Genomic DNA, 17,331 nt, shown 5'->3' with positions numbered 1-17,331 from the left:
CATAGGCTACTTTTTTTTCATTTTATTTTATTTTATTTTTTTGGTTTCATGTGTGTTTTAATGTTTCCGAAGCGAAGCGAGGGCGGGTCGCTATATTCTATAAGGTACACTAGCAATATAAGCTACATATACCTATAATAAATTAATAAAAAACTGCACTTATTGGTGTTAAATGGTACTGCCACTGATATTGTGAGATCGCGTTATAAATGAACACCACGCTATTTCTCTCTTTAGAGTAATTCTTTGTTCCGATTTTAAGAACAGGTATATTCGCTATTAGCTTAATTAATAAAATTATTTTAATTAGGCTGTCATAGCCCAAGATGACAGCAATTACGATTTTCTATCTAGGATCTTCGCTAGCCAGTTATTACAATGAACTTGATTTGCTTAAAAATGTGACGATACCTTTAATAGCAATACCTTTCAAGCCTATTAAATTTAAAATATGGAACTTGAAACTAATCAATTAACACAATTCTATGTAGGTACACAAAAAATAACGTTCCAGAATTTAAGCTTATAGAGAAATTATTCCAATTTTGACATAATTCAATTAATACCAGGCTTTTAACAGAACTTAAATTTTATCACAAAACTATGAATGACTAAGAACTGTGTTGAACTCGAAATCGTCTTTACTAAAACGCTGATTTGAAGTGCGCGTGGCCTAAAGAATACGCCCAGCGGAGTTGTTTTAAGCCATGCAACTATTGCCAGAGTTCAAATCTCGCAGGCAGGCAACCATTTTCTAATGTTGTTTTTAGAACGACTTCGACGATGAACGAATCTTTTCTAAAAAGAAAAATTAAGCATTTATTTATTTTATATTGGTGGTATGGCATGGCAAGTACCCGCGTCTCTAGGTACTCTATACTCCGATAAGTAATCAGGCGCTTCTGTTTAAAGGATGGAATAGCCATGATGCATCAGACTTCGAGACTTCAACCTCGTATCTCAAATTAGACGAAATACATTTATGAGTTCCGATAAACACACCATGTAAAGCGTGTGCCCATCTACTCAAAAATTTGAATAATAAGATCGTGCTGCACATATTTTGATTAAAAAAACGATTATATTATATGAAGAAATTTATTGTTATATGTTTTTGGTGTAAACCGATAACATAATATTTATCTATTCTACCAAAAAAAAACGAAATGTTCTATTTCCATAGCAGTAAATACAAACACACATAACAACTATGCTTAAACTAATTAAGAGCAAAAGATTCATTATTTACTTATGTTTAGACTTTTTCTTCTTCTTGCTGGATTTTTTCTTGTGTTTACGCTTTTTCTTTTTTTTCTTATGATCATCTGAACTAGAATCAGAATCACTGTCACTGTCACTTGCAGCGCGTTTCTTTTTCTTCTTAGCACGTTTCTTTTTCTTCTTTCTTTTTCGTTCTTCAGACGAAGAAGATGATGACGAGTCGTCTGAATCACTGGAAGAGTCAGTTTCAGGTTCAGGTTTTCTTTTTAAATTCACCAAGTTTAATGATTCAACATCTAGCTTAGATTTCTTATTTTCAAAATTAATATTCATTTTATCACTCAATTTATCACTGAGCGACATATAGTCTCGTTTTTTAGGAGGTTCTTCTTTCGTTTCAGTTTCAGACTCTACAGTTTCATCATAGTCTGGTTCAAAATGAGCTTCGTCCAATGTTGATTTTTTTCTCTCATGATGTGAAACTTTAGGATCTGATTTTTTTCTTGTCTGTCACGCGATTCTACTCCCTTTTCAATATTTTCTCTTTCTCGTTTGAAGTAAAGTGTTGTTTTTCGACTTTCACGTTTTCTGAAAATACTCTTCTATCGCCTTTACCCGATACCGGTCTTAATGCGTCTCCTTTTCTATTCCTGTCCTTTTCAACCGTTACTCTGCGATAATGCTGAGTTTCCCTCTTCGGTGTTTTAGAGCGAGATTTTACTCTCTCTACTGTACTGTGAATAACACGAGCTTCTCTATTTCTTCTAATTTCGTCCACTTTCCCTCCTAATCTTTCTTTGACAGACAGCCTAGGAGGTGGTGTTTTAGAATGAGCTTTCTTTTTCTCATTTACTTCTATAGATCTATGATCCATTTCTGTAACTGGAACAGTAATCTGAATATTATTCATTGTAGATTTTGGAGCCTCATCATCATAGAGCTTAACTCGATCCCCGCTAATTTCTTAATTTCTATGGGTTTCAAAGAATGAATTGCTTTTGCGAAAATTGCATTCTCAGCTCTTTTAATAACATCTGAAGTCACTTTAGTGCCGTCTGCCTTTTCTTTAGGAGACATTACTTCACCTTCTTTTTTGTCAGCAGATTCATCATCTACTTCCCATTTAGACAATTCGGGCAAAGGGGCTAACATTTCTTTACTATTTTGACCATTACTTTCTTCCAGTTTTAAATCCAACTCATCAGCATTAGCCTGCAATTCGATTCCATCAAAGGGCTCTTCCTTGGTCACCATATCTGAGTTATTGGTTTCAGGTACCGATTCGTTGACATCATTTTGACGTAAGTTTGTATTATCTCTTTATCAACAGCTCCCACGACTTCATCACCATATAAATCATCAAACACAACTTTATCTTTTGTTCGGTTTTTGGAGAATTAGTTGTTGGAATCGTCTCTTCGACATTTTATTTTCTTCTTTGATTTCAACCGGCTTCTCAATTCTTAGTAAATTGGATACTTCATTTTGTTTTTCTATGGCGTCTTTCACATCACTTTTCTCAGGATCCTCATCTTCTTTTTAACGTCTTTGTCCTTCTTTTCTCTCTTATCCCGCTTTTCTTCTTTTCGATATCTTTCTCTTTTTCTTTTTCCCTTTTTTTCTCTTCCGCTCTTTGAGCTTTTTCTCTTTTCTTTATGATCTTTACTTCTATCAGCGGAAGTCTTGTCACGAGTTCTATCTTCTTTCTTCTCGCGTCTATCGCGCTCGCGATCCCTAGATCGACCTCTTGATTCACTGCGTTTTTTATCGCGCGAGTCCCGATGTTTTGGAGAAGTTCTAGTTTCTTGTCAGGAGTTTTTCGTGATCGCGAGCTCTTTCAGACTCTCTATTTCTTTCAATTTCGCGACGATCATCACGCGTTTCTCTACTCTTGTCATACCCCGGTCTTCTATCAGAATTACGAATACGATCATTCCTTTCAGGAGGATCTCGATTGTCAGCGTATCTATCTCTGTCTCGTCCTTCTCTGTCTCTGTGTCTTTCATGTTCAATATTAGGGTCACGCCTAGGTCCAATTCTACTACGAACATTAGAGCGATACCCAGGTCGATTAGGCACAATATTATCGTCTCTATAAGTATCACGAAAGTTTGATTCATGATGAACATTAGAATCAGGACTAGATTGTCTAAACGGAGGCACGCCATCACGGAAGTTGTTATGAGGTGGATTATCTCTAAATGTGTTATCTCTATACGGAGCACCCCTATAAGAGTTATCACGAAATGGTGCAGCACCTCTGTAATTAGGATCTCTAAAAGGAGGGGGTTGTGATCCTGATTCTCTATAAGGAGGCCCGTCCCTAAAGGTACTGAACCTTGATCACGATAAGGTGCTGGTCTAAAATTATCTCGATAGCGAGATTGTTCACCAACGTGTACTGGAATTTCTGTAGGACCAACGGCTATTGGTATGTCTCTAAAGGGAGGTGGGCCTTCGACGTAAGCTGGAGGTCTATACGAATCCCTGTAATTTGGATGTGGTAATCTTTCACGATCAAGTCCAACTGGTGGTCCAAAAGACGGTTTCTCAAAAGGCGATGGTTCAAATCCTGGTACAGGTGGCTCCAGACCAGGAGGAATGTCTTCAAATGGTGGCATGTCATAACGCCCTCGATAGCCAGGTGGTTGATCAGCTTGAATCGGGATACCGCCATGGGAGCTATTGTTTTCACACCTATAGGTGGATATGATGGTGGTGGAATACTATTTCTAGGTCCGTATCTGAAAAAAAAACAGGCAATTTATAAAAAAACGTCCATGGTATATATTTTTTGAGAAAATATGCATGGCGAATCGAACCCATCCAAGTTCTGTGTAAAACGATTTCATGGAATCAATCATTCATTTTAAAGGCAAAAGTTGAGTTTTTTTTATAAACGTATCCTATGTAAGTTTAAATAAAAGAAAATGAAAATATTTGTTTGTTAATCTCTCATTTATTTAATTAAGCACTTTTACATATTATCATTTTACAGCTTCAGTATCTTTATTTTATATATCAGTTTTTTCTAATAACTAATAACCTGTATATTTTATATATTAGGACAAATGATTACAACCATAGGTTTAAAAAATGCTAACTTATTACCCAACCGAAGAAGTCATCGACGTCAAGTATGCATGCTTGTCAATTTTATAAAATAAGAATAGAAATCTAGGCTCAATTAACAATCCATGATATCCGTAGTTACTTCAACAATGAATTTAAAAATATATAATCTATATTCTATTCTGTTAATATTAGCATCAAGTTCAGAAATACAGGGCAATCCTCATCGAGGATTCTGACCATAGACACATATGGTAAAATAACATTTCATAGAGTATAATGAATATGCACTGTAATATAAAAAATATAAAATAGATTAAACGCACAAAAGCGTTCCATTGCATTCATCTTTAATACATAGAAGTTTTGTTTATTATGTACATACATAAAACTTTATTGACTTAGTTGACTGTTAGAATATGTTTTGTATCGAAAACTTTAGTTTTCGTGGTCCTGGATATTCTTGGCTTGAATATTAAGTTAACTGTCATCTAATTCATAAATTTGAATTTAAATAAAAAAAGACAGTGTGAAAGACAAGTATATTTAAAAATATAATGTATATGTAATAAATGAGTACGTCATTAACCTTTTCATTAAGACAGGTCTCGCTGCGAAATGTATCGCTCCGCGAATCCGCTCTGAAAGAGCGCACTTCACCCATCGTGTACAGGCGGCTTTTTCAGCCGGTGCCTATAGTCACCCAACGTGTACAGGCGGCATTTTTGAGCCGGTGCCTATAGTCACCCATCGGTACAGGCGGCATTTTTCAGCCGATGCCTATAGTCACCCATCGGTACAGGCGGCATTTTTCAGCCGGTGCCTATAGTTACCCATCGTGTACAGGCGGCATTTTTCAGCCGGTGACTATAGAGTCGCCCATCGTGTACAGGCAGCGTTTTGTGGCAGGTGACTATAGTCACCGATAATAGCGAAAGGGTTAATATTTTAAATTAAAAGTATACTCGTTCGTCCTTCACCTCGAATCCAATCCCGAATCCCGATAATGCTAATTACTCATCAACTAGTACTGGTTTTCAGCGGTACCAGTGGCGACAATACGAACATACTAAACAGTTTTATGTCACTAATAAATGTTAACTTTAAAATGTAATAGAAATTAAATTGATATAAAATTTTATGTACTATGTATAAATTAATACTATGTATATATAATAGGTTGGGGAAAAAGTCTTTTCGTATTATAGTATGTACGAACTTATAATAAAATATCTTTAGCTATACTATATGTATATGGCTGATTTTGGTATCATTAAAAGTTTAAATTTTAAAGAAGAGAATTCCAAATTCAAATTAGGAAAATGTGTAATTTTTATTTATTTTTCGTGCTGTCAAGATGAGTGAATCTAATGAAGAAATTCGATACATTTTAAAATGTTCCTACAAAAGAGGTAAAAATGCAATGCAAGCCGCGATAAAAATTTGGACCTAGGTGCAGTGTCTGTGAGAGTAACACAAATTTGGTTTAAGCGTTTTCAATCGGGAAATTTTGATGTCAAAGATGCACATCGCTCTGGTCGCGCTATTATTACGCATAAAATATATACCATTTTTTACAAAGTGGAGTAAGTTCAGCATATCAGTGGTTACGACGTAGCTGAAGAACTGGGAATTGACCACAAAACAGTTTTGGCGCATTTGAAAAAAACTGGGCACACAAAAAAGCTCGATATTTGGGTACCTCACAAGCTCACTGAAAGAAACCTAATAAACCGTGTACTCATTTGTGATTCTTTATTACGACGTTTTGAAACCGAACCATTTTTGAAGAAGCTGATAACTGATGATGAAAAGTAGATCACGTACGACAAGAACGTGCGAACGTGCGGTCGTGGACAAAGGCCGGTCAGGCTTCACAGACTATGGCGAAGCCCGGGTTAACTCGCAACAAGGTGATGCTGTGTGTGTGGTGGGATTGGAAGAGCATTATTCGTTATGAACTGTTACCAACAGGCAGGACCATCGATTCTGAACTCTACTGCGAACAACTGATGAGATTAAGGCAAGAAGTTGAGAGAAAGCGGCTGGAATTAATCAACAGAAGGGATGTGGTTTTTCATTATGATAACGCTAGACCTCACACATCTTTAGCCACTCGGAAAAAATTGAGAGAGTTTGGCTGAGAGGTGTTAATAAATCCGCCGCATAGTCCTGACCTTGCACCTTCAGATTTCCACCTGTTTCGGTCTCTTCAGAATTCTTCAGGCAGTGTCAGGTTAACATCATGAGAAGACTGCCAAAACCAATTATTATTTCCCCAACCTATTATTATGTATAGTACCTTTCAATAATTTTTTTCTAAGTAATGTTATATTGTTTGCTAATGTACCATTGTGTATTTATGAATGTTCTATTCAGAATTTTGGAAATTACATATCAGAGATGGAATCGTAGGATCGAAATAGTTAGGTTTCAAAAACAATGTCAGTGTCGTTATTTTCGATGGCTAAATTAATTCATATAATATTCGATAGTACAAATAGAAACCACAACCTAATTCTAGAACACACCTTGAAATATCACATAAAATCACATTATATATCACAAAAGAACACAAGCAAGCGCACATGTGAGATTTATTTGTCATCTGACTCAAGTTTTATTAATCTTATTTACAACAGCAGAAATCATAATATTTTTTTATTAAAAATTTAAATAAATTTTTTAGGTGCTGTATAATAATTTACTGCCAAGTATGCTTTTTGTTAAAAAAATAATTTAAAAGTTTTTCATTTAAATATAACTTACGCCACTAAAACATCAAAGTAGTTATCTATATAATACGTAAGTACATAATTCACACATCATCTAACGTCTGCAACAACTAAATGTGTGTTGGTATTTCGAAATTTGACATAGATGGCAGTGATTTACGTAATACACTGCGTGAATAACTAACGTAATGCTACAATTAGCTTAGTCATTTATTTTAACCATGTTAATTTCTATTGGGTCTATCTATACTTAATATTTATAATATTTCATAATATAATAAAATAACTTACCCGACAATAGATTTCAGTACGTGTACTATTTATATTGAACATTTTATTGATTCGTTATAAATAAATATAAATAAAAGTTTGTACATGCTTTCTGTATTACGATAGATTCGTTTATTAGGAGTAGGGGATTTTCGAAAATCGCACTTAAATGGTAAAGTCCGGTAAGACGTTCTAGCCGACATACATAATTTTATATTGACGCACCTCTCTCCTAACAAAACAAGTAACGCCGAAATAAACAGATATTCAGACGACATCAATCTACTAGTACTGTGATCCTTATGGTCACATACACATTTCCAGATTATTTTGAAGTTGTTGTAGATTTTTCCATAAAAGCTGGGCAATGAATTTAACTAAATCATTGCAACTATAGAATACTATAGAATACAAACTATAGAATACCATTCCATCACAAATAATTACAGATACATTATTTAATTACGACTACGTTTACAGTTGAATATTAAGTTGTCATTATATTATTTCTGAGGACTCTGTTATATTAAATAACTAATATATTAATTTAAAATACATTATTTTCGGATTTACAAAGGTTCAAGCGGCCATTAGCATCATATTTATAATTGACTTAAAACAACACGAGAACAGCATAATTGCAATAACTTATAGCTAATTATAATTTTTTTAATTTTAAAACGACTATTCCATCTGTAAGCATATTCTAGTATGTTACTAAAGTCGTATCTTATTATGATAGTTCACCACCTTCTGTGCACATGTCTTAAGGCTTTAATAGATCAGTACAATCATACATTTAAACATTCCTTAACCCTTTCACTGACACGTAGGTCACCGGTGCTCTACGCGGCGCACTGAAGTAATGGTGTCGATTTCTGTTACTAAGGCTCCTGGATAGCCTAACTTTGCCTTATTTTATTTGATAATGTAAGTATTAAACCTTTTGGTCTCTTAGAAATAGATTCATTCTCAGTATCTTCTTATTCGTCTTTCCGAAAGTCTACTAGATATTACGTCGTCTTAGTAACAGAAATCGACATAATTACTTCAGTGCGCCGCGTAGAGCACCCCTACCCCCGCCAGGGCTTCGCCCCTGGACCCCGGCTCGGTACTCCACGAACTTTCGGCCTGGTAGGAGAAAAAATTGTATGTGCACCACGGGAGAAAAGTTGGACATTTCCAGCCACGTGTTTTACACGCGGGAGGAAATGTCCAACTTTTCTCCCTTGGTGCACAATGTACTATTAACGAATCTAGCTGTAGGATTGAAATTATTTTAATAGACCTAGAAATATATTTTTTTTTGCGCATCGAATATGGTTATTGCCTATCATTTATGTATACACCAGTTATTGTCGCTTAGTCAGGTTTGCCTTTCAAGTGTCGACATGCATTTCGTAAAGGGTGTATCTTCATTTATTTAAACTTACCTCAGAAAATTCGGTACAATTATAACGAAACCTTATAATAACATGTACAAATCAATGCAAAACAATAAAATAAAACTAACATTCCCCTGACCGTACTTATACCCCTGATATTTAATTGAAAGTATTTTCATTGTTCATACATAGAGTAAGTCAACAGCAGGTATGTGCAAAAATATTAGTAATTAATAATTTCACTCATAACAATGCATTTCTTACATACTAACACATAACATTGTAATTTGTACAATACAAAATACCATAAACTCGTAAATTCAAAAATGTATGAATATATAAATATGATCTTTACACATAACATATAAATTTCAAGATATTGCATAATACAATGGTAACGCCATACATACGAAGTATTCACCAAATTCACAGACTTAAGATTCTTCAGGAGAAAAAATCATTATTTTGCATTAAATTTAAATACTGTGTGAAATTCCTTGTCAATAAATATAACAATAAACTATATCATGACAATATTTTAAACGCATTTTTCACTGGACTGCATTTGACTCACTGCAAAAAAATTTCTAAACTTAATCACGACAACTTTCTAAGCTCTAAAAGTATTTATTTCATACAACATCTTAAAAACTGTATCTCTCTCGAAAAATGTTTTATTCGTAAATTGATTCAATTCATCATTAACAAGACATAAAATACATCTGTAACAATTATAAGCCTTTTTGGTAAAAAAAAAACGATGTACATATGTAAGCGATCATTCATCACGAAAGTCAGTCACTGTATTTGTCGATAGACTTTACGAAGATGAAAACGATTTAATACCGAGTACGTTGGCTAAGAAAAGAGAACGCAGGCCGTTCTTCGTCTTTTTATTTACTATTAAGATATATTACAGAAAAACAGTAATCAATTATGCACAGCGATAAAACTAATAACGAAAATCAAGTCAGCATATTATCGATATCGTCAAAGTAAGATAGAAATATCAGTTCCATTATAATAACAATACTATCCTATCCTACAAGTACGAACGAATGATTATCTCGGTGAAGAAATAAGTAAAATGATAAAATCAGCCCTTGCAGACCTCCAACGGGCTTTTGATGTTCCAAAAAGGATCAGTGCGACGTATGTACAAAGGACAATGCCCAAAAGTGGGCCAACTTTATGTCAAAACTATTTGTACTTGAAAAACTATGCCTTATTTTTTCACGTTGTTTAGTTTATGTATCAACATTTCTTTCAACCTGGCATTGTTTTCCAAAAAAATAAATTACTTATTTGATAACATCCCAAAACTATCCATGCCATAGTTTTTAAATTCGCCAATAGGCAAAGGGCTTAGCTCATACAGCCTTATAGCAAACCTATATGCAGTCAAACGAAAGAGTTGTTTGTGACTTGAACAACAAATTAAAAAAAAATAGCTAATGCTTATAATTCACAGGCTTCTTAGTTTATTTTTGTTCAATTCAATATTTATATATTTCAATAATTATTATTACTTAAAACCATGAATTATTTAATATTTTTAGATATTAATGATTCCATTAGTAAAAAAATCAATGGCCTACCATTACTCTTTTCTTATTAAATACGATCAGAGAGTTTTGGCAGCAACCCGAGTGAAGCGTCACTTGAATTTTTATTTTAATGTTTTTTTAATAGTTTATTGTGTAATTTGTATTATTTGTATTTGTAATATTGTGTATAAAAGGTCTGCGTAAACTCATGCTCAGTCAATGTGGTATTCGTCGAGTTAACGTCAAAACTCCAAAAAACAATAAAAAGAGATACATACACCTGCTTATTATTGACATAAAAAATATATAACTTCGACAGACTAGGCTGTATAGGCTACGCTCTTTGCCTGCTTATTGGTGAATTTAAAAACAACAACAACAATATCGTTGCCGGCTTCCGGATTTTCATTTCATTTTATTATTATTATGAGGTTATAATAATAATAAAATGTACGTAAGGGTTTATTTCTAGCAACATTAACCACAATTAACTTATTTAATACTGTAAATAATTATGAGAGCGATTATTGAATTGAAAGAAAACAATTAACAACTTAATTTTAGCTGCAGAAAAAAACAGATTTCTCTTAAACCTGGGTGAGAATATAAAAATCGTTTTCTGAATATGAAACGATATTTCTTTGTCTATCAAATTAAGTTAAAACCATCATGACAGGACAACTTTTTTTAGGGACCCAAACGCCCATAGAAAATGGGCATTGTCCTTTACAAAATGGCACTGAATAGATACAATAAACATATACAAGATAAAATATACATCGAGATCATCGAATTAATAAAATATAATTGACGGTGTCTCTAATCGTGTAAAAACTGTAATTTCGGCTATTTTACGTCTTTTTTAAAAAGGCAAGCCTAGGTCGCACGATGAAACCAGTTCAACTATACTAATCTTATAAAGCTGAAGAGTTTGTTTGTTTGAACGCACTAATCTCAGGAACTACTGGTCCGATTTGAAAAATTCTTTCAGTGTTAGATAACTCATTTATTGAGGAAGGCTCTAGGCTATATAACATCACGGTAAGTCCAATACAAGTGGAGCACCAATAAAGAATATTTCAAAATAGGGGTTTAAATAGCTCCTTAACATTCTATAATTCAAAAATATTTTCATTTTCTACGTAAATGAAACGGGGGTAAAATTTTGCGTTATGCCAAAGTAACTATTCCACGCGGACGGAGTCACGGGCAAAAGCTAGTTTTATTATAAGCACAAACTTTGTTTTTTATTTTAGCGTTTTTGTATTAATCTCAAAAAAGAGATATGTATGATATTATTATGACGTCTGAAACTATTGCCATGCGTCACATTATATAGAAACGATGAATGATATTTCAATCAGTACACAGTACTCAACCATATTTCACAGTACAATGTAGATTACACACAATCTATTATGTCGTAAAATAGCAAAAATTAGATATAATTAAATTAACGGCCTTGTAGACAGATTATTAAATAAAGATTATTAAAATGGAAAATTTCAAGAAATTACGATAGAGGCCTTTTCTTTCATGCAAACTATCTATTTTGTTAACTATTTTCATATTGCACCTCTCGGTATAGTAATTAGTGCAGCGTAAATTACTTTATATGTTAACAATATCATTCTCGAACAAAATACAAACCACCTAGTAATACGTGGTTTAATGAACGCTTTACTACTGAATGCATTGTAAGCTCGCACATACAGGTATCGGTACTATCGTCCTGTCATTTCTATCGTACAACAGTCCTGTATTATGGTTTGAAGGATAACTCAGATGCATACAATACTTTTGAGACTTCGACCTCATATCTCAAGGTTACTAGCAGCAAGTAGGCCATGAGCTCATTGCCCATCAACGCAATAAAAATAAAATAAAAGCCGCAATCATTAACATCACAATAAACAGATCGACAAGCTTAGCAACCGACATTGAAAATAAATTCTTATCAACATTCAATTACCTACTAGCTAGCGTCATATTCTTTGTAACTATGCTGAAGTTACGTACATAGACCAACATGTACCTTTTTTAGAGCAGGGGACCCACCCGTTCGGAGGGAAACGGACCGGACTATTTCTATATACACTATATTAAGTATTAGAAATAAGTCTCGGCAAACATGCTTGTGCCGAAGCAGTTTATGCTGCGGTATATTTGAAGAATAGGACACGAGCCGAAAAGCGTAGGTAAGGAACTAAAGCCATATCAGAATATTCAACAGTAAAATAGTGGTGCGAGTACAAAGACAAAAATGAATTAAAAAGGGTGACAAGTTCATTTTAGTTGGCTTCCATTCAGATCATTAATGGAACGCAGATTGTACAAACCAAAAACAAACAATATACTACGAGCAGCGATGTCATTGTTATAGAAGTCTAGGACGGGGCTTAGATGTACTGGTCAACCGTAGAGGACAAATTCCAGTGAAGGTGGTGAATAAAAGTCAAGAGAGAACCCATGGAAAGGTATGGCGTAACTAACCTATGTGTTTTGGATGAGCTAGGATCTCGTGGTGGCGAGTTCAGTGATGATATGAAGTAGCGATAAATGGACCAGAGAAGGCAGGCAATGATGGGACGAAATGACGGCGATTGAACGTCTCCATATATACAAAACAAGAGTTTACACGCTTGCGACGCTACCTCTTTAGAATTCGACACGCCAAATTAACTAAAAATATCACAACCTAAATAAAAATCCGCTTAGGTCCATCTATCGCATCATTTTAGTGTTATCAATTAACATTGTGAATTGCTAGGTTCCTGTTGAAAAAACTATTAAGGAACCGTAGCGACGACGAGGACTTAGAGAGCATCAGGTGAGTCACGAGTCCTGCATTCTCTGATTTAGTCTGTTTTTCCAATTTCACCACGCCAACAAAATATCCAGACGTCCTCCGAATAGCATCGCATAATTTTTGAACCATTTCCCAACCGCACATATGGTGTAGCAACTATTGACCCGCCATACCGAAGGCTTTCGATGACAACGGAGCATGGAAATTTATAGACACGAGAGAATCCTATAGGGTAGTGCAATGCAAGTGAGCATTTAAGAAAAAGTTCAAAAGAGACAATAAAGTGAGATATAGGACAAACTGGTTGCGAAAGGGTTTATTCAAAGCCTGCACAAGCTACTGTATGTATGTATGTATACCTGCTAAAGCATGGTATACATACGTCTAAGCAATTTGAAGTTAATTCAATTCATGCATTCAATTAAAAGGTCAAATTATAAAAGTTAATATGCATGCCAAAAGTTTACGACCACCTTAATTAAAGTAGGAAAATAAAATAAAACTCATAGAAAATAAAAAATCATAAAAAAATAAAACTCATAATAGCACATCATAAAAATACTATTATTATGACTCGACCACCTGGCTCTAGCGCAGCGTTTTTCGGTGTTATTCGACCAACAATAGAGGCCCACTGTGTTTCTCGCCGGATCTTCTCAGTGGGTCTCGTTTCCGATCCGGTGGTAGATTCTGCGAAACACTGCTCTTGCTAGGGCCAGTGTTAGCACCACTCCGGTTTGAGCCCCGTGAGCTCACCTACATGTTAAGGGGAAGTTGATATAGCCTCTCAATGCTATCAGCATAGGGAGGAAAAAAAAAAGATCAACAGTAGTAACTGTTGCTTGAAGTGGGTGTTTGAAAACAATAGATGTTTATTGTCCAATAACTTCAAAGTAAACAAAAGAATGACTTTTTTAAATATTCAATATTAACAATAGAATATGCAGTTGTGGATTTCTTTTATTTCTTTTACGAAATTTTATTATAATCGATAGATAGATAGATAGATGTTGATTAGGTACGATCTTAAAGTTTCGGCCAGCAGTGTAAATATATTATAAGAGTTACTTTCGTAATTTGACCTTTTCAATGCATTGTTTAAGTAAAAAAAAAATTAAACTTTAAAACCTAAGAAAATACTATAAATATTATTATTGAAATTTGAAATAAATTAATATTTTATTAAATAAATTAATTGTTATGGGAGATGATTATAATAATTTCAAACAGGCTGTTTTTTAAATCGTTGATACATAAATTTTAAATATTATTTTTTTACAAAGTCGTTTCCATTATTGTAACACTTTGATAACATATCTTTTTCGAGGCCTACAACTTGGGAAGCCACTTACAAGATGATTGTTTAACGACCTACATTTTATTAAATCTTGTTAAGATGTTAAGGTCATACTGGAGCCCATAGATACCACAACAAACAAAGATTAAATTCATCGTAATTCGTTCGTTCTAATTTTAACTCATGCCTGAGCATGTTACGTTTCAGCGTGCATACACAATTTAATTTTAACAAACAGTGGGTATTACATTGGACACCTTTACTAGAAAATATTTATTCTACATGACCATGCAAGTATTTGCTTCACTTAATATCAATTTTAATTATTTATTTTAAATTATTAATTTATTTTCTTATAAACATATATATCTTAATCTTATATATCTCCATTATTATTATAATAATTATAGCATTCACAATGTAACCTGAAGAACATGACGTAAACTAATACTTTATAATTGTTTAAAAGCCAGAGAACTGGAATTGTTTACAATTGTATTGTTCGTTTCAATTACTTTACATCACGTTTATTCAAAATTCTACTAGAAATTGCATTTATATATGTTACGGTAAATGTACACTTTTACCGGTAAATAGGCACATTAGCCAAAACTTAGTTATATGTGAACTGAATATAATATATATGTACTTTTCCTGGCAAATCTGTACTCTTGCCTTCACTTTTTGGTAAATGGTCACTCTTACCTTCATGTTTTAAGAAAAGTTGGAATACAAATAAATTAATAATGTTGTTGCAGTAAAAAAATATTTATTTAAATAAACATAATACAAAAGGCTTTAATAACGAAAAGTATTTTAATTAAAAAATGTAAATGACAAACCCAACATACTTTTCTTTGCATCTTATATATAATTTATCGTAGGTTAGGTTAAGTTAGGTTGTAGTGGTGTGTATGCGGATACGCTTGCGCATGTGCACCACATTACTAGCACTTGCGATTTCGTATTTTGTATGCCCTGCTCACATTTACCAAAACGACATGGTCATTGTGAATTCAATGTACATTTCCCTTCTTTGAAATGGTAAGTGTTAATTCAATGCACATTACCCAAACGAGGAGGCAAATGTGCACATTTACCGGAAAATGTGTACATTTGCCGCAATATCTACTTTTACCGTAACATATACATAATTACCTATTATACTACTATCACAGCTCATCATTTGGTATCGTAGTTTAACAAGACACCCGCAGACAGTCGCGAGCCGCGTGACGTCACTCGTAGTTCGGCGAATATAACAAACTTGCCGGTCGTAGTAGATCTTGTACTTACCAAAAATCAACGAACGAGGTTTAAAAATATGCGTAAAAACTTAAATTACTATGCACAGTACATAAGTTATACTCGGTAAATTACATCGCATTTAAAGGCAAAACAGAAAATTGTTTCGTCAAATCTTGTGTACGCTTTATCAAAACCATGACTTTTCGTTTATACACTATAACCACGATCACAGGTTCAATCCGCTAAGCAATATTTTCACGGTGTCAACGAGGGAACGCTCGTTCTTAGAAGTGGAGTAAAGACGAGTGTGGACACTCTTTAGACTTTTACAAGCGTACCTGGCTCCATACGGCGGCTCTACGCTACGTCTCGGGGGTGACATTAGTTCGTCGTATACTCCGGCATATCTAGAAATAAAGAGAATCAAGGATAAAATTTAATCGTGAGGTTGTCGCTTCTTATAACATAATTATATTAATTACTAGCGACCCGCCCTCGCTTCGCTTCGGAGACATTAAATTTTATTATAGATTGATAGGCGAAGCCCGCCAAGTTGCGCGCGGTACGACAATTACTGCGGGTGACGCCGCGGGGCGAAACTAGTCTAGAAAAGTAGCCTAAGTTACTCCTTATATCATCAGCTACCTATCGGTGAAAGTCTCGTCAAAATCGGTCCAGCCGTTCCAGAGATTAGCCAGAACAAACAGACAGACAGACAGACAAAAATTGTAAAAAATGTTATTTAGGTGTATGTACCGTATATATATATTCATACGCATGTAGTAAAAAGCGGTTATTTTAATATTACAAACAGACACTCCAATTTTATTTATACGTATTGATAGGGGCTTCATCAAAATTAACCCCACGTTTTACTACTAATTATAAAATAGTATTTTTTTTAAACTTAATAAATTGTAACATATACAATATGCAATAAAATCAGACACGAGAAACAGTTCGTATGTTGAATTATGTTAATATAAGGCATATAAAACCATTTAGATTTATGCTTAGTTTATGACTGACGGGCCGTATCCAGCATCGATCAAAAATAATAATATTTCACTCTTTTATTGTTTAACGATCAATTACATTTTGACGTTTATCAAAAACAATAATTTTGGATTAAGCCTCTTCAACTCTAAAGGTGCGATAAACATCTGCTGTATGAAAACACAAATATAATCCTTTTTTTTTTCGAAAACTTAGTTTGAATGTAATTGTTGTCACATATCACATCAGTGTATGAAGCACTGTATTAACAGTAATAAGAAGCAATCTCGCAAAAATTGCTCTCTGATTATAATAGGTTGAGGGAAAAGTTTCTTCGGCTTTTTTAAGAAAATTCACAACATTTTTTATTTCTTTTATATAGTTTACTTACATTTAACTAAAGTATGTAGGTACCATTTTGTTCGATAACTTTTTGCCATCTTGCAGGTAGGGAGGGACACGATCCCATTGCTATAGAAATTTTGGGGCTTCTGATCAAAACACCGCGACAATTGGTTTTGGCAGTCCTCTCGTGATGTTAACCTGACACTGCCTAAAGAATTCCGAAGAGACCGAAACAGGTGGAAATCTGAAGGTGCAAGGTCAGGACTATACGGCGGATGCATTAACACCTCTCAGCCAAGCTCTTTTAATTTTACTGAGTGACTAAAGATGTGTAAGGTCTAGCATTATCATGATAAAAACCACACTTCCAACTTCATAAATTCCGGTCGCTTTTTGTCAATTCCTT

The 17,331-nt window shown here is 34.1% G+C and overlaps 1 protein-coding gene across 1 annotated transcript in view; it reads right to left on the bottom strand.

Moving 5' to 3' along the window:
• Positions 1-1,079: 1,079 nt before the first annotated feature.
• snama (something that sticks like glue) overlaps positions 1,080-17,331 on the bottom strand; it is a 36,980-nt gene continuing 20,728 nt past the window's right edge. The window contains 10 exon segments of the mRNA XM_089734521.1: positions 1,080-1,732; positions 1,734-2,175; positions 2,178-2,514; positions 2,517-2,597; positions 2,599-2,762; positions 2,765-3,030; positions 3,032-3,548; positions 3,551-3,898; positions 3,901-3,965; positions 15,923-15,991. Of these exon segments, the coding sequence (XP_089590647.1) occupies positions 1,246-1,732; positions 1,734-2,175; positions 2,178-2,514; positions 2,517-2,597; positions 2,599-2,762; positions 2,765-3,030; positions 3,032-3,548; positions 3,551-3,898; positions 3,901-3,965; positions 15,923-15,991 (2,776 nt within the window). The 3' untranslated portion in view covers positions 1,080-1,245.

This window comes from Bombyx mandarina, chromosome 17 (genome assembly GCF_030267445.1).
Source record: "Bombyx mandarina strain Sakado chromosome 17, ASM3026744v2".
NCBI classification, from domain to species: domain Eukaryota; kingdom Metazoa; phylum Arthropoda; class Insecta; order Lepidoptera; family Bombycidae; genus Bombyx; species Bombyx mandarina.
This window is presented reverse-complemented; position numbering and strand designations above follow the sequence as displayed.